The sequence below is a fragment of the Apis florea genome, unplaced genomic scaffold (genome assembly GCF_048593485.1).
Source record: "Apis florea isolate Af1SG1 unplaced genomic scaffold, ASM4859348v1 contig_3496_pilon, whole genome shotgun sequence".
Lineage (NCBI taxonomy): Eukaryota > Metazoa > Arthropoda > Insecta > Hymenoptera > Apidae > Apis > Apis florea.
The window spans coordinates 7,698,219-7,720,479 of NW_028256773.1; the positions used below are offsets into that span (position 1 = coordinate 7,698,219).

At 31.6% G+C, this 22,261-nt stretch overlaps 1 protein-coding gene and 4 long non-coding RNA genes across 7 annotated transcripts; 3 read left to right on the forward strand and 2 right to left on the reverse strand.

Annotated features, from left to right (window-relative positions):
- Positions 1-795: 795 nt before the first annotated feature.
- LOC100871521 (uncharacterized) lies at positions 796-16,977 on the reverse strand. The gene is made up of 4 exons (XM_003690476.4): positions 16,762-16,977; positions 8,203-8,370; positions 1,899-2,158; positions 796-1,115 (listed from the first exon to the last, which is right to left on the reverse strand). The coding sequence occupies exons 2-4, from the start codon at positions 8,368-8,370 to the stop codon at positions 1,016-1,018; spliced, it is 528 nt and encodes a 175-aa protein (XP_003690524.1). The 5' UTR covers positions 16,762-16,977; the 3' UTR covers positions 796-1,015.
- LOC147656859 (uncharacterized) lies at positions 12,782-15,006 on the forward strand. Its single transcript, XR_015293835.1, has 3 exons — positions 12,782-12,900; positions 13,910-14,014; positions 14,874-15,006. It is a non-coding gene; the product is annotated as an uncharacterized LOC147656859 (long non-coding RNA).
- Positions 15,033-15,818, forward strand: LOC105736970 (uncharacterized). The gene is made up of 2 exons (XR_015293836.1): positions 15,033-15,463; positions 15,542-15,818. It is a non-coding gene; the product is annotated as an uncharacterized LOC105736970 (long non-coding RNA).
- A 386-nt stretch (positions 16,978-17,363) lies between the features above and the next one.
- Positions 17,364-19,427, reverse strand: LOC105737255 (uncharacterized). 2 transcript variants are annotated; one of them, XR_015293832.1, is made up of 2 exons: positions 18,844-19,427; positions 17,364-18,143 (listed from the first exon to the last, which is right to left on the reverse strand). It is a non-coding gene; the product is annotated as an uncharacterized LOC105737255 (long non-coding RNA). The 2 variants fall into 2 exon arrangements; XR_015293833.1 differs by having other exon boundaries at positions 18,497-18,910.
- Positions 19,428-20,177: 750 nt separating this feature from the next.
- LOC147656860 (uncharacterized) lies at positions 20,178-21,880 on the forward strand. Of its 2 annotated transcripts, XR_015293838.1 has the most exons (3): positions 21,053-21,282; positions 21,370-21,570; positions 21,641-21,750. It is a non-coding gene; the product is annotated as an uncharacterized LOC147656860 (long non-coding RNA). The 2 variants fall into 2 exon arrangements; XR_015293837.1 differs by having other exon boundaries at positions 20,178-21,282; positions 21,370-21,880.
- The last annotated feature ends 381 nt before the right edge of the window (positions 21,881-22,261 follow it).

Sequence of the window (22,261 nt, forward strand, 5' to 3'; positions counted from 1 at the left end):
AAATGCAAAGCTGAAACATAATCCGCATGCATCGTGTCCACTTCCACAATTATCCAACGATTTTCGTGCCAACGAACGATCACGAGATTGACTTTGTATACTTAACACATACTATATTATAATATTCGATAAAACATTCGTATAGGATCGTTCGCGAGCAAGGAACGCAAGCGTGCCAGTTGAAACAAATAAAGAAACATCCGCACGTGCTCGAGAAGAAAAGATCCTAAGTGGTGAAAATCGAGAGACTTTTAAAAAATCGACGATGAAAGGAAGGCAGCCGCATAATTAGGTCCCTTTTGCTTCATTTTTTTCTTTTTCTCATCGTCTTCTATTGATTTCTCCTCTTGAATGGATCAAGACTCGAACTTGATCAACAATTGGCATCTTCCTGTCGTCGAGTTTTCTTCGATCCCATTTCCAAGATCCATCCATCTTTTGTGCAATATATTCGGAAAAATTGGACCCCGAGTCCGCGAAGCAACGACAATCCGGAAAGAACTTGGCGTTTTTTTTTTTATTTTAGGCGATTTCCTATCGCGAGTGCTTATCAACTAAAAAAACAAAACTCATACAATGTCTCGTTTTTGCGCCCGTGAAATTTCTAAAATTTCAAGGATATTTTTTTTTTTTTTTTTTTTTTATATCTCCCTTTCTCAACTTTCGCCTTGCACCAAGATAAAGGCAAGCGTGTACGCACCTTCGTAGAAGGAAACGGGTGTTGCACTCGTTCGACGTGCATCAAGAATTGAATTTTCTGTCTAAAAAGTCGAACGAACTGACACGATACGCCAGTCTGTTTGTTTTTTTCTTGTATTTATCTTCCATTTTCTATTTTTTTTTCTTTTTCTTTATTTTCCCTCCTTTCTTTTCTTGCTTAAACCAGACTGTGTTCACGAGAGTCGTAACGATGAGTGTAGAGAATGGATGAGCTAGTTCCTGGCGACGTCGATGACGATGGTGTGTTCGAGCACGATGGCGAGGATGGATGGGCCTTCTTCGAGGCCGGCAATACCTAGGTATTCTGGCCCTGTTTGCGGATTTTGTTCTCGAGAGCGGAGGTCGGCCGGCCTACAAGGTCTTCCAACTCGTCCGGCGTCAGGACCGTGAAATCTCTGTTCGTGAAAGAAAAAGAGAATTTTCTGAAAGGAATTATTTTCTATACATATATTTCTATATATATATATTTTATGATCGTATAAATAATCAATAAAATTTTCTACATCTATATAGAAGAAAATTACTATTCTATATATTTAATTACCGTTTCGAACTGTTCGAATTTGAATTATGGATTAATTATTCACGATCATTTTGTTAATTATTGAATAATGAGTGGAATATCGATTTTTACTTGAACGCGATTATTTAACGCGAAACGGTAGCTCGCTTAAAAACAAAAATAATCAAAATTCCATAAGGCCAACGTGTCGACCATCTTACTCGTGTGGTCGTTGTGTTACAAATAACTTTACGAACAACGCACAATTGGATATAGCATATACATGTATATATACTATATGTCGTTTTGTACGTTCTTATAGCAAAATAAAGAAATTAGATCAGAAAATTGAATACTACTGTAGCGTCTAATATATCTGTTTTGCACGTAAATGATTGGTAATTAAGATTACGAGAATAAATAGATATATGTATCTCAATAAAAAAATACAATATTAATGAAGATATTTTCATTCTCGATAAATAATGATCAAAATAGTCAAGCAAAAAATATACGTATATTTGTAATCCAATCAAATGTTAATGGATCGAACGTGCAAGAGTATTGATCGTTGCGCGATTTCGAAATCTGAAGGGGAAACAAACGAGAGAAACACGCGTTGCTCGATGGTTTTCAATTTTACGAAGCGATAAACGGTTGGCGTCTGCCCTCTCACCTGTGTTGAGCCAACAGCATGTCTATACTGGTGACGCTTCTTTGATGCGTCCCATCCTTCTGCGCAGCCTTCTGTCTCTTGATGCACAGCGCTCTGAGGGGCGCGAGGAAAACACCGACCACGAGCAAACTACATCCAACGACGATGAGAGCGGTCGAGTTTTGTGCAGCTTCTGCCCCGGGCGCGAGTTGCACCAAGCCTACAACCAACACCACTGCGCCCAGCAGCAATGAACCGACCACCACGTGCAACGAATTGACCTTTGAAGAAAACGTGGAAAAAAAAATCTTGATCAATACAATACACTTGTTTTTATCGTCTTTATTGCTGTCATTTTAAGAGTACAATTAATGAAACGTAGTTGGAAGTTTAGTTTATTAAATTAAGGAATATATTAAATGCGAGAAAATATATAAAAAGTATTGGTCTATAAAGTATAGACTCGTTTTACTCTTTAATCTGTTTATTGCTGTCATTTCAAGAGTGAAATAATTAATGAAACGTAGTTGGAAGTAATTTAATTCATTAAATTAAGGAATATATTAAATGCGGAGAAAATGTAGGAAAAATCTTGGCCAATGGTGTAGTCATTTTAACAGTAGAATAATTAATGAACTAAAGAAATAAAGAAATGTAGATGTCTGATTTCTTTCACTTTTTGTTTCTTGTATTAGTTTATTAAATTAAGGAATGTACATAATAAGAAAAAGTCTTGATCAATAGTGTAGTCGGTTTTACTCTTTAATCCGTTTATAGCTGTCGTTGTACAATGATAATGACTTAAGTTTATTAAATTAAGAAAAAGGTATAAGTTATTTCAAGAGTAGCATAATTAATGAAAAACAAACGGTTTGAAGAAATACGATGACGTTTGATTTCTTCGTTTCTTCTATTAATTTATTAAATTATTAAATATAATTTATTATATTAAATGGAATTTCGACTTTTTCGAAATTTCTCCTTCGCGAGAAGCATCCCCTTTATGCGCGGAGCTAACAAAAGCAAACATTGTTTCTTACTACGTTGTTGCAGATTGAACACCGGCTTAATTAAATGCGATTCTTGAAATATTCTTGCAACTTGTGAAGTTGCTTTGTACAAGAGCTTTGCAAACGAGATGTTTTCTTTTATGAAAAGAATTGTTGCTAATTAAATTACTACGAAATAACGTTATTTCGTATCGATTTTTATCTGTATGAAAATCATAATGAATAAAAGGGCACGGAACATTAAGGGTGAATGCATGCAATAATGACGAGCAAGACCAAGAGAATAAGAGACAAAAAGTGCTTTGAGCCCTTTGTTATATAGTCACTTTAACCTTTTAATCTTGATTGCGTAATAAAGACGATGCGCATGAAAAATATTTACCGCAATTTTCTTTAATATACAGTGCCAATCGCTTATTTCTCTCCTTTAAAAAGATACTGATACCCGTTATTTTTATTAAAAACTTTCCCACTTTATTTCGCCTTTGAAGAAAATTTTAACAAGCAATAATTTTCAATCGGCAAGTGAAGCGAGGCAAGTTTGTTAAAAGAAAAAAAAAAAAATTTCCATAAAAGTCTTTGTTAGGTTGTTCAAACTTCTTTTCTATTCGTTCAAGGATTCCCCGGGATTGCTTTTGAATTTTCAAGGCGAGTGAATTTTCAAGGAGGAAAAGGATACGTCGAAAATTCCTATCTATCTTTCCCCCCCCCCCTCCCCTCCCCATGTATCACGTGTACACGTAGATTCGAACGAATATCGGTTAGTTTCAAGGCTGAACCTTGATGATTTTAATTAATTCCTCGAATCGCACCGTTTTCAGTTAGCCGGCAGAAATTTAAATTTAGCTTCCACACGATTATCGTTATCGCGTGAAACAGTGGAAACTTCTATTTGACGTTCCTATTTGTACGGCAAATAAAACTCGTACACACCCTCCTCGAATCCGTGTGCGTATTATTATAAATCTTCCTAAAGATAGGAAGATTTTTTTCCCCTTCACTTTTTCAACGTTTGATCCGCTGATAACTTTTAATCTTTAAATTAATTTTTTGCAGAACAATCTCTTGAAAAAAATACTCTAAAATCGGCCAATTAAATCATTTATTTTTCTCTCAGTATTAAAAATCATTTTTTTGAGGTTAATCATTTAAAAAAAAATATCGGATAAAATATATCATAAAATATCAAAATATCATCAGGATCTAATTCATTGTAAGATTGAAAATGTCTTCCTCAAAAAATCAAAGAAACACGAGAAACAAACGAATATAGAAATTCTTAACCTCGAATCGATTCTTCTAAAAAGATACTGATACTCGAAATCTCTACATCTCCTTCAGAAAACGATGAGAAACTTTAAGATTTTTGGACGAAACATTTATCGAAAAAAAAAAAAAAAAGATTACATCATTTTTAAAATTTACACAGATCTCTATATTCCTTCAAAAACGAATGAATCGATATATTTTTTATCAATGAGATTTAACGAGAAAAAGAATAATTTTCAGAATCGAAGAAAGATTGAACTTTTATCGCGACGATATATTAAATTTCACGATCGCACAATTAAAATTTACACGAGTAGAAAACACGAGTCGGATCGATCTAAATGAACATAATCTCTCTATTATTATCTCCTATATAAGATTTGTTGATCAACGACGAAGAATTTTATTCCAGTGTGTAAAGAAGAAAGGGAAGAAGAAAAAAAAAAAAAGGGACTAAATTTAGTGTCGATTCTTGGGGAGAGAAAGGAGGGAAGGATGATAGAAAAAATGGAGTTGATGCGAAGAGTGAGAGGCGGGAAGAGGCGAAAATAAATAATCCAAACAGGAGTATGTACGCGTCTTTTATCGTGTTCATACAACGCCCACGAGTTTCCAATGACGTCACTCTCACCAACACACAGGTTGAAATAATCCCGGTAATTTGCCACGGTTCGTCCATGTTTTCCAATGGACAATTAAACGGAGGAGCTAATTCGCAGCTAATTTCGAAACTTTTGCGCGGCCGATGGATTCGGTGGAGAGTAACGATTTCTCATCGATTCGCGATCTGTGCACGCAATAGTGGACGCAAGATCAAAAAAGAGTTCAGAGGGTATTGGAGAATTTTCAATGGAAATTCCGTAGAAATTCCAAGTATTTTTTTTTATGAGAGAGTTAATTTTCATTAGCACAGTTTAGAAAATTGACGGGTTTTCAATGGATTCAAAGAAATTCCAATCGAAAAGTTTTTTTAAAAATGGAAAAAATGGAATTTTGAAATGGCAAGTAGATTATTCGATCTTCTATTTAATTTTATTAGGAATACGTTCTAAAGTGAAACTTACGAGACTTATTTTCGTGAAAGAGTTAATTCTTATTGGCACAATTTAGAAAATTGATGAATGGTTACAATGGATTCAAAGAAATTTTAATCGAAATGTTTTTTAGAAATGGAGAAAATTGGATTTTTCAAATTATTCAACATTGCATATAACCAAGGATACGGATACGTTTTAAAGTAAAATTCACTTATTTTCATTTTATTCAGACTTATTTTCACGAGAGAGTTAATTTTCATTGGCACAGTTTAGAGAATTAAAGATGAGAAATAGAGATAAAGAAAATTGGTTTTTTTAAATACATTAGAACCGTTGAATTATTTGATCTTTTGTGTATTAAGAGTATGAATATATTTTAGAGTAAAAGTATCGAAAGTTGCTATTGAGAATCATTTTAGAAGGCACATTATCGAGATAATTTTCATTATCAATGTCAATATTCATTAATAAAAATAACTTCCGACAGTGATTCAAATGTGAAAGAATTTTAAATTTTCTCAAATGTATTTACATTCCTATTCCACATTCTGTATCCTCTTTTGAATCTTCTATTTTTCTATAATTAATTATTCTCCATTTAGATTTACTATACTTTTTATCAATATAATTGATATATATTATATTTGATTATAAGTGAATATTTAAAATAATAAATCACAAAAAAGAAAAAAAGCAATTTATGCAAAGTAATATAATTCAAATATTTTCCTTGAATTTTTATAATTACATTTTTCTAAAATAACAAATCGTATTTACGATCGTGTATTTATATATAAAATAACGCATTAGAATTCAATGATTTGACTGGAATTTCTAAAATAACATCTCGCAAAATATACTCAATAATGGCGTTTCCACAAAAAATTCTCCCAATCTTTCCTCTTCTTCCCTTTTTCTTTCTAATTTTTCGATAAAAAATTTTTCTTTCATCCGAGATTCCTTTTTTAATCGATGATCCTCCTTCTCTCGACCTACGAGCAATCAAAATTTTTATAATCCGAAATACCCGGAACGATCGAAAGTTTCGCGGCTAATTTGCCTTTGAGATCTCGAAGCAGAGATAATTTGAAATTCATAAACGATTGATCATAAACTCGCCAACCTTTCTTCCTTCGCCTACGCATGCTTGCGAGTTCCTTATGCGGATCACGTCCATTCTGTATTCCGGCCGAGTTTGTGTACTTTCGAAATTCTGTTTATAAAAAGCACGCGAGAAAAAAAGTGTGCACACAATTTCTCTCTGATTATTAAAAAAAAATATGATACGCGTAGGTAGTATATTACAAGTTAAAAAACATATAAAGTACAACAAAATTAATAATAACGATAATAATATTAATAATGTAATAATAATAGCAGTAGTTTTAAAATAAATCATACTAATTTTGTGAATGATAGTGAGAAAAACGATGCATAACTATAAGCAAATGAAATACACTTAAGTTTACTTTGCGTGAACAATGAATGTGTTTCATTCGTATGTTACTGACATATCGATATGTTATTAACTATTATTTGCATTTAAATCATTACATCCGTGAAAACGGTTAAAAAATCTAACCTTATTCTACATTGACTAATGATATCGGAATATATTACAGAAATTACAGCCAAGATCTGACCTTTTGAATTGCTATTGCGGCGATCGATTTTATTCAGTCACTTTTTTGTCGAATTAGTTCTTTTTTTTTTCCCAAGACTCTTGCACTTCGCTATAGAAAAGAGAAGAAAAGTTTTCGATTGGAGGGCTCTCGACGCGTGGTCGAACGTGTTCAAGAAACGATCACTTATAGGTTAGGCCGTACAATGCTGACCCAATGTTTCATTTCTCTATCCAAGTGTCCTTTCAACGCTTTCTCAGTTCACTTCACTGCGAGATGAATCGCTCGTTTTTTTTTTTTTTTTGCCTCATATTCTTCGAGATAATTAAGAATTTTGTATGAATAAATTATATAAATAAGGACTCCCACTCAGAGATCGCATTTCTAATAAATTTCTATTATTTTTTTAATGATTAGATTTTCATGCAAATTGCATACTTTTCATATTTTACACATAATATATTTTTTTTTGCATATTTTACAAATAAAAATTATAAAATTTATAATATATAAGATTCGTTTATATAGATATTTAAAAATTATGGAATTTAAAAATACACATTTTATATAAATACATTGATCAACATAATTAAACACGAATCGAGTTGAAAATCCATTTCGTTTCGATCAAATAAGTTTTTAATTAACTTAATATTAACTCCAATATATTGTTAATAAGATTTGTAAGTAATATTCTTTCGAAAATAAATATATCTATTTGAAAATTTACATTAAAATTGATTAAATTGTAATTAAAATTAGAAAAACTTTGAATCGTTATAATTCCAAAGATAATGATTTTTGGTCAACGAATCAACAAAACATTAAAAGCATGAAATCTTGCTCTTCGAAACGCTCTTTCATTTATTCCGATATAACTTTTGATTGTCGACATATCGTCGACATTTAAAGAAAAGATAATTTTTGATCGTTCACTATTTTTATCTTTATTGCTTACTAGAACCTCTCCCTTGTATTTCATCACTGATCCATTCCAAACTGACAAATAAATTCTTGGAAAAATATAACGCGCATTTTCAGGAAGAAATGTAAATCATTGAATCATGGGATCGATTCGTAATCATTGTGCTATGTTATATTTAAACGTTATGGAAACTTTGAGTCATGAAATTTATATCTCGGCAATCGATTGAAATATCATATAGAATTAAAAATTGATTTCAACGATATCCACTACTTTCTTAATAAATTTGAATAACAAATAGAGAACCTGAACTATATCGATTAAATATATCGTTGTATAATAAACATCAGATTAACCTCTTACTTAGTTGAAACTATCTATTATCTAGATCCTTGACAAATATTATCATATTATTTTTAAAAGTTTTTAAAATTCATCGTTCATCGATGGAGTATATCTTACCTTGCCGCAGAAGTAATATTCCGGGGGTTCCTTATCAACTAACGCCAGCACTGCTTCACTCTCGGCCAAAGGGCTTCCAGGTTGACTGTTCCCTATCCTGGATCCTTTCTCCTGGTAATAGGTTTTGTGGAAGACCTTCACCGAGGGTACTGGCAACGCCGTGATCATCTTTAAAAAAAAAACATACACAACGAATTCGTTATTCTCGTCGTTCGACTCGATATTTAATTAAACTTCCAATAAACCGGATATCGATTTTCCTTTAGAACAACAGTCTAGAAGGGTAGAGAAGAGAAGAGAAAAGGTAGAAACTATAGAAAAGCCAATCGATCAATAATGAATAATTTTCCGCGATGCACATGATATCCCTTCAATCAGCGAACTTTTGCAATTTCAATTTCTTTTCGTGTGGAATGTGGATGCCAATTCTTAATAATATCCCTTTTGAAATCACCAAATATTTTTCCTTCTTACATTACATTAAGAAAAGTTGTTTATCTTATGCATTCATCTTAATAACATAATTCGCTTATATTCAAAGTTTATTTAATTTACTTTAATCTCATTAATAAAAAATATCCTCGCTCCAAAACGCTCGGAACACCTTGAACAAAACTTTATATTTAATATAATCTAAATTATAAATTTTAATTTTAAAGATACGTTCCTGTTCTTGCTACCTGAAAATATGTCATTGTCGTTACCGAATATTTTTCACTCATCTCACATTAGCACAAACCACCTCGCATAAAATTATATATTGATTTCAACAGCTGTCTCTCGTTCCTCGACTTATCACCTCGAGTCGTCCTCGCACAACTTTCCTCCAACTTTATTGCACTCGCAACGTCCAGCAACTTATCCGGGAAAAACAAGGGAAACCGTTGTTGAGTAATCACGGCAAAGAGGATAAAACAGCAATAACGCGACCCTCTTCTACGATCTCAAAGATAGGTTGCAGCCTGTCCTTGGCTTTAATTTTCTCGATCAACCCGCGAGCATCCCTTTTTTCTATCACGTTTACAAAGAGGAGTCGAGCGTGTCGCATTTCCATGGCAAAGAGCTTATTGCTCAACACGTGGCAATCGTTATATCCTTTCACATATATAGTAAATTTTATTTTCTTCATCTGAAGAAGAATATTATTCCGATTATTCTTTTTACTATTTTTCGTCACGATCGATGCGACGATGGTGTTTGAGAACGTTGATGTTAAATGGAAACTTGTGTCTCTAAGTGCGACTAATGATCGCGTCCTTGACATGGCTTTCGAAGTCTTTCTATGAAAGTTTACGCCTGCTTTTTATCGTGAAAATAACGTTGATTGACGGTGAAATTGGATTTGTTTTCATGGTTTATTTAATAAGAATTTAAGAAGGACTTGATAATTATTTATAATTCCTCTCGTGTTAGGATTTTTTTCTGGAAAAATAAAAGAAATCAAAATGTAGAGAAAAAATTTTTTGTTACGTTTAAAGGACGATGTGAACTTCTGATAATAATTTTGGATAGGGTCATTGCTGTTACAAAAATAATTCATGCAAGGATAATTTCATAAAACATACGTAACTTTGGCTTCGCAATATTTATCAAAGTGCATACGTTTGATAAAAAAAATAGTAGTGACCTTTTACATTGATTAATGCAATATAATCAATATAATCAATTTCTGATAGTAATTATTTTAAATTTACAACATGACATATAATTCTTTATTTTTTTAAAAAAATATTAACTCTTGAAAAAAATTAAACAATTTAGAAAAAAACAAAAGTTATTCTTAACTTTTTTGTATAAAAAAAAGTTTACTAATAATTCTAAATTATTTAATAAATTTTTAGATGAATCAATCTACATTATTATTTGATGATCATAATTTAAAAAATATATAATCTGATTTACTTCCCATTGATAGGATAGGATATTTACTTTTCCAGGAACATGTGTGCTTCTTTGATTAATACTCTTTAGCAAAATTTACCAATTAATAATATTTGAAAATTAATAAGGTACACACTGATTAGATTATATGTAAACTAATCTTATAATTACACATCAAACAGAATAAATGATGAATCTTAATAAAGCATTATTTATTAAAATTCTATAAAAGCTATTTAAATATCATAAAAATTTAAAAGAAAAATAATCTAATATATGAATTGTATAGAAGCCAAACTTAATTATTTTGCTCTTGAAAAATTAAACATCAATTTTTAAAAAGTACAATTAATCAATTGACTTCATACAATAGAATATCATACCTTTAAAACAATTTAATCAATCATCGCGAATCAATATAATCATCAATCATTTGTTTCTTGAAGAAATCAAACACTAACCAGCTAATAAAATAATATTTTTCATAAAATTGGAATTGATCCAAGTTTGATTTCCAAATAGTTCATACGTATAACAATACAACGATATCGCAGCATTTTAATACACGATAGCTTGCGATGATTGTGGAACTAGCAATGATATCGATGGTGCTAGCAGTGGTGGTTGGTGGTGGTGGAAATGCTGGTGCCGGTGGCCTAGATACGTTCTTGGGGCCGACGGCCGTTGCACCTCGGTTATCGAACAGCAGAGCTTGCACCGGGTGCAGCTGCACGGCTAGAAAACTATCACAGACCCCTTTTTCGTGTCCTTCTCGATATCCTCTTGAAATCAACCGGTCGTGTTGAAATTAGTAACAGGCCAACAGAGACGTTTCCACGTCTAGAACACCGACAACAAGTCGCCTCGTCTTCGTCGATGATTTAAATGATCCAGTTTCGTAGCACTGAATCGATATCTCGGTCGGGATGTGTTTTTAAGGTCATCATTGAAGGGATTCGTTTGATCGTGTTTCTCTCGCCAGTTTTTAAAAGCTTTTTGTGCAATACCGATTTCAAAATACCGAAATATTTTTCTTTTTTTTATTTTTTTTTAGGTTAAAGTTTTAGTATTTTTCACGAGAAAGTAAACTTAAAAGCTGACATGATTTAGAGATACAGATTTGTTTTGATTTTTAGGAAAATTATTTCGTACATTAAGTAGCTTTTGATATTCTTTGCTTAAATTTCTTAAGTAAAAGAAATTGATAATTTGATATTATGAATTTTCAATAATAGTGTTTTGGCTTTATTATTAAAAAACTTTATATTAAAAAATTTTTTATATTAAAACTTTATAATGTAACTGATTATTTGATTTATTTAATTTCATAATAATTTTTAATCAAGAAACATTAAAATTTTTTTGAAAGCCATAATGCACTGAAAAAATTAAATTTTTGAAAATGTTTTTTTATTTACGTTATAGGAAGGCAGCATTTGTCGTATTTTACTGTTAATTTTATAAAAGAATAATTTTGCACATGTGTTAATGATAAACACGAACTCGCGTGTTCACGGTTACATTCACGAAGGACGAGAGATGAACGACACGCGATCCAATATGGGTTGTTACCATGCGTTGCATACCTAGGATATTCAACCACACGCATGATTTCCAAGCAAAACTTGGACAGACTTGAAGAAATCAAACAGAAAACTAAATATTTTAAGATTTTCCTGTGTTTACGTTTTCGTTTTGGCGAAAAGATTATTATTGCAACTTCTACTTGAAAATATTCATTCTTCAAATTTATTTTATCTTATCGTTCCATCTTCATTTGAATTGAGACAAATTTTCACTGTGTTAGCTAACTTATATAATTAAATCTTTATTTTATCTCAGAATAAAATTTATTTATATATTTTATTACTAAATATATTATATTATATTACTTAATATATGTAATACTTATATATTATACAAATATACTTTTATTTATTTATGATCTATTTCATCGGAAAGAAATATATTTCTCATTTAGTTAATAATTAATCGAATTAGCATGATTAGGTTAAGTTTCAAGTAAAATCTTCCTTCGAAGTAACTTCCAAATTATTTTTCGATATCTTCCAATTATCAAGTTAACCCTATTCTTTCTCTCGATAACTGTATCTATAATCACAATAAAAAGAAAAAAACTACAAATAAAAATATTACGATTAAAAAAAAACTGAAATAAATTTGAAAGTTTAAAGAACTTTGATTATCGCAACTTTCAAAGCTGCCCTCTTCAGGATCATTCTATTCAATTCTTGTCAGTTTTTCCCATAGGCTATGTGTCGCTAAATGAAATTCCAAGGATACCGATTGGTCAAGTTTATTTCACTCAGTCACCCCGATTTATACACGATTCGGTTCTTTTCTTCGCAAGATCTTCAACCTCTTTCGTTTCCAGCCAGGAATCGTACGAGTTTCGCAACCGAGTCGGTATTATGTGCACGAAGAACGAACGGGTAACCTTTATCGGTCGGAAAGGCGTAAAGTGGGACAGTGGCCTGATTCCCGGTGTCATGGCTGCGGCTGCATGTGCACCGGCCAGAAGAGTGGAACGGCTATAGACGTGCCGAATGTGCAACCAGTACTCCACTCTGTCTTGGATTTTTGCCAAAAGCTTGCGGGTATTTTCTTTTTTTTCGACGAAAGAAGAGTAGGAAAAAAGGAGAAAGGAACACACATAGAGATTAATATGGGCGCGTTATGCGAGTGGACTCGTCTGTTTCCTGCTGTGGCTCGTTCCAATTTTTTCGATTCGTTTGAGAGAAACGTGATGGTCAAAAGAGAATGACTTTTCTCGTTGATATTAAATTTTGATTCGAGGTGAATGATTTTTTTAAAAGAATTTAGTGATGTATTGAAAATTTTTGAATAATTCGAAGGTATTCTTTTAATTTTTTTTTGCATTAAGATTTTTAAAAAATATTTTTCTAGGTTTATTATTTATTTTCTAGATGAATTGATCTAGATAATTTGTTAAAAAATAGAAGAGATATTAATCAAAATACAAAGAATATTTTTTATTTAGCCTTAACCTGATTCTGAGCCGTTAAAAAATGATTAGACATGATTTTTATATTTGTCTTGTTTTATTTGTTATTAGTATATTAACATACAATTTTGAAAGAAAAATTATTTTTGAAATATAATATTGAAATACAATATATATGAAATAAATATTTTTAATGGATAGCATAAATGTTTCAAGTATATCGAGTTGTCAATCTAATCTAACCTAACCTAATTTAACTAATTTTTCTAGATTTATGTAATAATATTTTAAAGTGTTTAAAGAAAAACAGAAATAGAGAAAAGATTCGTGTCCAGATGGAGATATATATATACTTTATATTTTATATTTGATATATATTCACAAGATCCAGTCCCTGGCCATAAAATGTAAATAATTGGAGGACGATCGATAATCTATTTCATGCATGACAAAATAATCGATTCGTGAAATTGGATTAACGGGACACGCCACGACGAGTTTCGAGTAAAAATTAGTAAACAGATTGTTGACCGCGATAAACGGCCTTTGCACGTCCGCGCCATGCGATTCAATTCGGATTTCTAGAAAATACAATATAAAATATATACAAATTCTGTCAGATACTTAACACGTAACATATGAATCTAATCTAAAAAATTATAAAGTTAAATATTCAAAGAAAGTTTCACGTTTATACTTGTTTCATAATAAATTAACCAAAATTATTCTATTAGTATTTAAGTGTATCAATTGCATATTTTTTTCACATTTTACATCACAAAAAATGTTGATCGAAATTCATTCGAAAAAATATGATTCAATTTTGATTACAATTTCCAGGAGAAACGATCGAGATAGCTGAAACCGAAATGACAAAAAGAAAGTGAATGACTGGCGGATTTTTTGCCAGAATCAAGGCAGTTTAATTGAACGAATAATTGAAAGGTGTGTAGTCCTAACGATAAAAGAAAATAACTTGGGAAGTATTTATGCAAATACGCGCCTTTGCATGGTGCATGCAAATCAACTTTATCGAAGGTGGCACGACACGAAGGTGGTTCACCCTTTCGCGGAAGGTACCAATCTACAGGGGTGTTCCGTGCATTGCGTGAAAATAAGCGTTCCACAACGACCACCACCTGGTCTCACTCTCTAGAAACGAATCTGAAATCTAATTTCAACTAAATTTATTCATCTCCACCAACCCTAATTAATCATTCAGATATATTCTCGACAATCTTTTTTCTAATTTTTTTTTTTCCTCATAAATCAATGATTCTTGACTAATTCGCTACTAACAAATTACTCCTATATTTTACAATTAATCATATACATAATTTGTCAACTATTTTTAAAAGTATCTCCTCTAATTTTTAATTTTCAACAAGTATTCTGATGCACAATCGTATATTCGTTTCTAGATTCTATAATTTAATAAAACTAATCTTCTGTAACTAATCAACGGAACTTCTCTAATCTTCAATCTCTATATTTCTTTACATACAATTTCCATTTTCTGAAACGCATTGTCATTATACCTTTCCGAAAATTGCACCAATTAATCAAATTATCATCCCATTATTCTTTTTCTCTTCCAAAATCGACACAAATTCTCTTCCATATTTTTCACACATTCTATCCATTTTTCCCATTATTAATGAACCCAATTCTCTCTCTCTCTCTCTCTCTCTCTCTCTCTCTCTCTCTCTCTCTCTCTCTCTCTCTCTCTCTCTCTCTCTCTCTCTCTCTCTCTCTTTTCTCTCCACTCTCGATTCTCTTCTGAAATCTTTTATTTCGTTTCTAGAGACGTCTCTCCCCTCGATTGGTCGCGTTTGGCGGGAGCGGAAACGCGATTACCTTAAAGCTCGAGGCGTGGAGTTGCCCCGTGGAAACGGAATCGAATAACCGGCTTGATTCTCACCGAGACCTAATTATCGATCGGTGGAAGGGCCGGGATCCTTGTGAGCACAACATTGATTTACGGACGTGTCGTATCCCAGGACGTGCGGCGTGCAAAGGGATTCCTCGTACATTGACTCACGGGCTGGCAGCCGTGCTAAATGCAGTTGCAACTCTCTGCCCCTGGCTCTGTTCCAGCTCTGTACAACTGTATTCCGCCTCGATGGATTCGGTAATCGAGGTCAGTGTACCCCTTCATCTCGCCTATCTATTTGCAGTGAGTGATTTAAATGGGCGACCTCTTCGCCGAACTTTGGCCCCAACGACCGGAAACAATGCAAAGATCATGTTCCACTCGAATTTTTCCTGTCATGGAACAACACTTTTCCCCTTTAATTTTCGATCATTCGATTCGAGGAAAGGAGGGACGAAGGGGAAAGAAAGGTAGGATTTTGTCCGCGAGAAATAGAGGAAGAGAAATAGGTTTGAGTAGAGGTAAGAAAATTGTATCTTATACGAGAGAGAGAGTGTGCTGTCCATTCGACAATGTTTCATTTCTTTCGAATTTTTCAGGTGGAAAGAAGACTTTTTATTAATTTTCGATTCGAGGAAAGGAGACGAGGGAAAAGATAGGATAGAGAAATGTAATGTAAAGGGAGTAAAAAATTGTGTGCCTTGTATAAAAGAATATCCATTAATATGTGATAACGATAATCTTTATAAATATGTAATATGATAATCTTTCAGGTAGAGGAAGATTTTCTTTTCTGAAGGATAGAATTCTGTGGATTCTATTTCTATGGAAAAAATTGGTTGGTTAAGTGAAATTTGAACGAATAAAGGCGAATAATTGGATTCGTGGCAAGAAGGAAGTGGAGGAACTATTGAATGAAGATGCGCGAAGCGCGCAAGGATGGACGCGATGAAAACAATCGTGGAAATAGTTCATTTCAATCTGGAGAATCGATAAATGGGTCACCGCAGGTCGTCGGGCAATATCTCACGTATCCACGACTCGAGTATCAACTGGGTCATTCGACTGTAGCGAGAATGGGCGGCAAAAGTGACAAACATCGAAGAAACCCCGTCTACCATTATCTTACATCGCTTCCAAGACCTAGCGCAACAATCTTTACTATCCAATGTTATTTACCCGACACCTACGCCAAAAGGAAAACAATTGACAAACGAGCCAACCTAATTCAACTATCCTCCATTAACAACACAACGTATATCTCAATCCACCCACCATTCTCCGAGAAAATGTCGCGGAAGTCACAAGACGCCGTTTGTATTTACACTATATCCATCACTATATCCGTCATTCTCGATAATTGAATCACTCTCGATTAAAACTTGCCAATTATCTTATAAAGTCAATTGTATACTCCTCCAAGAAATTCTCGTCACCGTCAAAAATAACCAAATGTTGAACGGAAAAAGTGAAAGATTTACTCGATTGCATTCAACGAAGAAACTCAAGTCTATTCGAGGATAATCGAACCACTCCCAATTATCAATCGCAAAATTCAATTATCCAAGAAACTTTTTTCACCATCAAAATAACTTGAACCAAACGTCGAGACGAGAAAAGCAAAACAAAAAGATTGCGGAAGATTTACTCTGACAACTGCGTTCGACAAATTTCCGGAAAATTTCAAACTAATTTTTACTCGCGAAGAATAATTGAACCACTCCCGATCAAATCAATTATTCCTTCAAAAAGCCACCATCAAAATAAGCCGAAACGAAACAAAAAAAAAAAAAAGGAAACAAAGATGCGGAACACTTACTTTGACTATTGCGTTCGACGAAAGCTTCCGTTGAAGAGACGTCGATTCGCGAGGGGGATAGAACCGGTGACAGGTGAGAAGAAGGCTCGTTCTCACGATGAACGGTACATCGGTGTGATATAACGATGGAACAAGAAGTTGTAAGCAAGCACTGTTCGTTTATATCCCGGTTGGACGAGGAGATCGCTTCGACGGGGTGGTGGTCCCGCGAATACTGAGCTTCTGGAGCCTAGAGCATCCTGGTCGATAAGCCATCCCCCTCTGGCCACCCACTCGCGCTAAAGGTACGATCACACCTGCGCTGGCCACCTCACGTGGGCTCGCGTGCATTCACACTAAACCTCGAACGCACCTTTAACCTTTCGCTTTGATTCTCTGATATATGTATATTTCGTAGTACAGTGCTTCTCAATTTTACTATATGCATTTCTCTTCTTCTTCTTTTTTTTTAATAAACGTGTAATAGAAAATTAGGATTGGAAAGTTTTGGATTCGGCAGATTTGAATGGAAAATTTTAAGGATTTAAATTCAGAGTGTATTGTTTCTTGTAGAGAATCAAAGATTTGAGAAATTTCGATTTTTGAAATTGCAATCATTCAAGTATTGTGATAACGATCATTTATTATATGAAATTTTATCGATTAAAATAAATTAATTTTAGATACAAATTGTAAGATATATAAATTTTTTAATATTAATATAATATTTTATAATATTAATATTAAAAATTTTCATGTAAAAAATGATTGTAATGATATTTCGAAAACTACTTTGTGATTTAGGAATATATAATAAATATATATTGTCTATTTGCATGCGTACTTAGTACTACTTCGTACCACATATATACCATATGAAAATTAATGCAAATCTTAAGCACAATTGTAAGATACGTAAAAATTTTCATGAAAATAATTATAACGACGAAAATTATTAAAATTAAGCTGACGATATACAGATTGAGAATATACAATAGATATGTATATACACATGTTTACTACATGCATGCGTGTACAGTTCGAAACAAGATTTCATCCCTTTAGATTACTTCGTTCCACGAGGCTACTCTTTCTATTTGCCGTGCAATTTGCTCACGTCTGTTTGAACTTCGATTTCCTCTGTCGTCCTTCTCGTTTGTTTACCTCCCTCTATTTGTCTGTTATTTATCATGCGCCGACTATTGAACCTAGATGTGATGCTCGTTATTACTTGCGTTCCGTCGAGATCCACGATGCAACAAGTATGCATACGCTTGTATAATTCGAGTCTGTTAGATGCCATAGTGTAACTCGTGATATTTAGAAATACAATAGTGGATGGAAGAAAATATAAACACGCCATTTATGTATTCGCATTGTATTTGATAAACCAAAGTATTTCTCTGAAATGTAAAATTTTTTTCTTTTGCATCGTTGAAATGTAATTTTAGAGTTTAAATTTTGAATACACTTATTAATTATATGCAAATTTTTCTTCATATTTTTTTATCTTTACTTGATATGTAAACTTTTTTTTTTCAAATATGCTTATTGCATATTAATGTTATTGGGCTGTTACTTTCCTGTGTTACTTTTAATCTGTTTCTTTTGTCAATAAGTGTACATGACAATTTGTTATTGTTTTCGCGCATGCATAATGAAGATAAATATTAGAGAATTCACGAAAGACTAATAATAAATATTGGTACGCCTACTAATTTTGCATTTAGATTAATATATTCTTTTAAATTTTTACCTTAAATGAAGATAATTAGAAGATTAAAGTTTAACAGATATTAATACAGCTTCCAACGTCTAACACGTGTAAAATTATTATCTGCATCAATATTTAATTGTGTTAGAACGTTCATTGACTTCGATAAAAGATATTAAAATTCGTGAATCGAATCAAAAATCATTTTACAAGCAAGTAAAGCGAAACAATGTATAACGCAATTGAAGATATAGCAGATAACAATAGGGAAAATAAGAAAAATAAATTATAAATCCGAACACTTCGATTTATCTTGTAATATTATCATCTTGTTATTACATATCGTAATTTATTCACTGTGTAATTACTTTTTCTTTTGTTTAACATACCTTTAACCTTTAGTCTCATCCACTGACATTTTTACAATGCAAGGCGAATCATTTGATGTTTCCAAGCAGTGCGTGTTCCCTTTTTTTTTTTTCATACATTCGAACATCATTTCAAGACTATGAAAAAAATCGTTGATATTTATTACAACTGTCTGACAAATTATGTTTTATTCCACTTTTTCCACTTGTAATTTCTCTAACCAACTTCGAATCATTAAAGTTTAAAAAAGACGATTTAAAATTTTAATACTATTTTGTATATATTATAATTTTGGATGAAAGAAGCTAATAAGAATCTTTATATATCTTCGCAAATATATTTAAAATTGATTGCATCTACTTCATTGCTTGCAATGTGATATTTTGTAATTACAAAACAAAAAATATTGCATAAAGTTTTAGAAACATCGATCTGCGATATACGTACATCTTCACGATATTTTTATTAGTTTTTTTTTCTTGCCAAATATTAACATTTATTTAAACATGTTAATTATAACTGTCATAATGAAAATGTTCGAGATTTCTTATCTTTTGAATTTCGTCGAAATTTCAATTCGATCACTTAATAAATCACACGAAAATCATGAAAATAATCGATATTATTTGAATAATCGATAAATTTGTATTTAAACATCTAAATGCTAAGAAAGTATTATTCAGAAAATATTTCAAGACTTCTAAGATATCAAAGGTATACATATCACAATTTCTACGTTTCATTTTATCACAAATGGCAAAGATGTGATTACCAATAACGAGAAGAAAAAGTTTGATCAAAAGTATAACTTTTATGCAATGATCATAAATGGAAAGTCTCGTTGACCGTTGATTTCCATGAACGTCGAACGTAAGACGCAGATTTCACATTGTCCGTACTGTTCAGAGTGATTATTTTTAGATCATTTCAACGTGGTATAGGTGTTGTGCTATCGATAAAATATCGATGAGACCTTCTCCACAAGGTTGCCGGTCTTCATTCGAGCCTAACGCGATGCAATAATTAATTTCGTAATTAACCTTGCACAAAGTAATAACAACGTTCTAACCTAACGAAGATTCAGTTAATCGACCTCAACGCTGGTCTTCGGATTACAAAATGTACGAAAATCTTGAATTTTTGAAAAAATTTTGAACGATTCCTTTTAACCGATTGATTTTTATTTTTATTCCTCATTTTTCGCGATCGTTGAATCATTGGTAACGAGTGGTTCGTTAGGTTAGTTTGGCGGTAGAAGGAGTATATAAGTATATCGAATGCGTCTTAAGATCAATATCGATATATCTTTTCACCAAGTACACGCTTTGTAATCGAACAACTTCGGACAGTTTTCAAGACCTTCGTATTCGCTTAACATCTATTCTATTCTATTTTTAAGCATCGAAGCTTAACCGAAGCTTAACCGACGTATCGGGCAAAATACATATCTTTCTACGTTAAATGTTCTCGTTAAATGGATTTTATCGAAAGATGATCCATCGATATTTGACGATTTATATAAACGATATCGCGATTCAATGAATATTAATTAAATCGTGAGGAATGAAATATTTTTGTTCGAACAAAGTAATAATTTTATTAGCAGTTTATTTTTGCTTTTTATTTCTTTAAAGCTTTTTTAATGGATTTGCTGTTTTTTCTCAATTGCAAATGTTTCTTCGAAAAATCAACTTTATTGTGTTTATTTCCACTGAAAAATTAGAAGAATATTTGGATTTGAATGCGTTGTAATATTCATGGAAAATGCACTGATACGAAGAAACTGCCTAATTAGCCTTGAATCGATAAAGTGGTGGTGGAATATTCTCTATTCTCGGAAATTGATCGTTGACTCGTTGTGTCGAAATGAAGAATTGTTCCTTGGAAATATGGATGATCAGATACTTGACAAGAGTGTAATGTCGTCGCTCTTCTGGGAATTATAAGATAATTCTTGCAATTAATTAATAATTTTCATTTCATTCAAACTTAGAATTTGACATTAGAAACTTTTTTAAGAGGATTTTTTTTTAACGAATAAAACAATGTGTTTTTATTTGTGTAAAGTGAAATTTTAATTATCCATTGAATAATTATTAAACAAATTTTTCATATATTCTTTCTTCTGCTACAATCTTGTGCTTTCTTAATACTGTGAAATAATTCAATAATTTTTAATAATTTCAATTTTTAAAGATAATATTAATTAATGTATTTTTCTTTTCGAAGATTTTGCCATTTAAAAAATTTAACTAAAGAAAATAGCAAGCGATTCTCTAGAATCAGAAGAATTTGGTGGAGAATATTATAGAATATCAATTTAATTTTTTAATCTTGCTTTTACTGTACATAATCGAAAATATTAGTCATTTGTTTGTCGAGCTTGCACGTCATCCAAATAAGTAAATAATCCATAATAAGTAAATTGCAGCTGTGCAAATTTGATTTAATTTTAAAAAGTAAGTAACTTCTTAGAAGTATTATTTATGGAATGATTTAATATATTTTAACTCGATTCCTGCCTTTTAAGACGTATTCTATTTCAGGAAAATTTTATTATTCTAATTTGCATGGTGTATCAATAGAGACTCCGTTTCCATCCACTGACGTAAACGAAAATAAAATGCGTTGGTGGACAATTGTGAACGCTTACTTGAGTATACTCGTGGAAACAGCACAAACAAGAATCAAGATTCTCTTAAATAGTCCAAGTATCTTATTCCTTGTTATTTTTCTAGAACAACGATGTAGGTTCAAAACAAATTGTTTGCTTTTTTTATTTTTTTCTTTAAGAAAAAATAATATTTCGTTTTGTAGATGAATCCTAAAATAGTAATTTTAATTACTGTTTTTTCTCTTTGGAAATGAAAATAATTTATTTATCTAAATTTCTAGAAAAAAAGAAAAATTGTAATCGATCTCCTGTGTTTAGAATTAACTTTGAAATTTTATCGAATTTTATCTTTAATTATTATTTTTGTTTTCAATAAAAACATCGAACGTTTTTAATAATTTTATCGATTAGGATATTCGAAATACAAAAGAGAAATAAACGTATAATAATTTTTCTTGTTTTAATTGTTTTGATTGATTTTTCAGAGTAATAATAAATTTAATCATTAGTGTAAAATTCTTTTTCGATTTATTTATTATTTTATTTGTGAATATGTAGTTTCGACCTATTTTCAAATATTTCTGAATATTTCATTTTTTATATATTTTTCTTGCATATTGAAATAAATTGAAATTAAAATAATATTTTTAATTGAAATAAAAAATGTAATTGAGATGAAAATAATATCAAAATTTTTTCCATTTAAATTGCAATCATCATAACAAGAAAAAAAAATATAACAGTTTTCATTGTGAAAAAAAGGTAGTCAAAGTATATTTTTCAACATATTTTTTTTATTTCACAGAAAGGTTATTGTAATTGAA

What these genes read in the sequence shown, in the direction of transcription:
- LOC100871521 (XM_003690476.4), bottom strand. Translation starts at nt 8,370, where the DNA reads ATGATCACGGCGTTGCCAGTACCCTCGGTGAAGGTCTTCCACAAAACC. An exon ending in AATATTACTTCTGCGGCAAG is followed by an intron (nt 2,159 to 8,202) that starts GTAAGATATACT and finishes TTTTCTTCAAAG; the next exon opens with GTCAATTCGTTGCACGTGGT. An exon ending in ATGCTGTTGGCTCAACACAG is followed by an intron (nt 1,116 to 1,898) that starts GTGAGAGGGCAG and finishes TTTCACGAACAG; the next exon opens with AGATTTCACGGTCCTGACGC.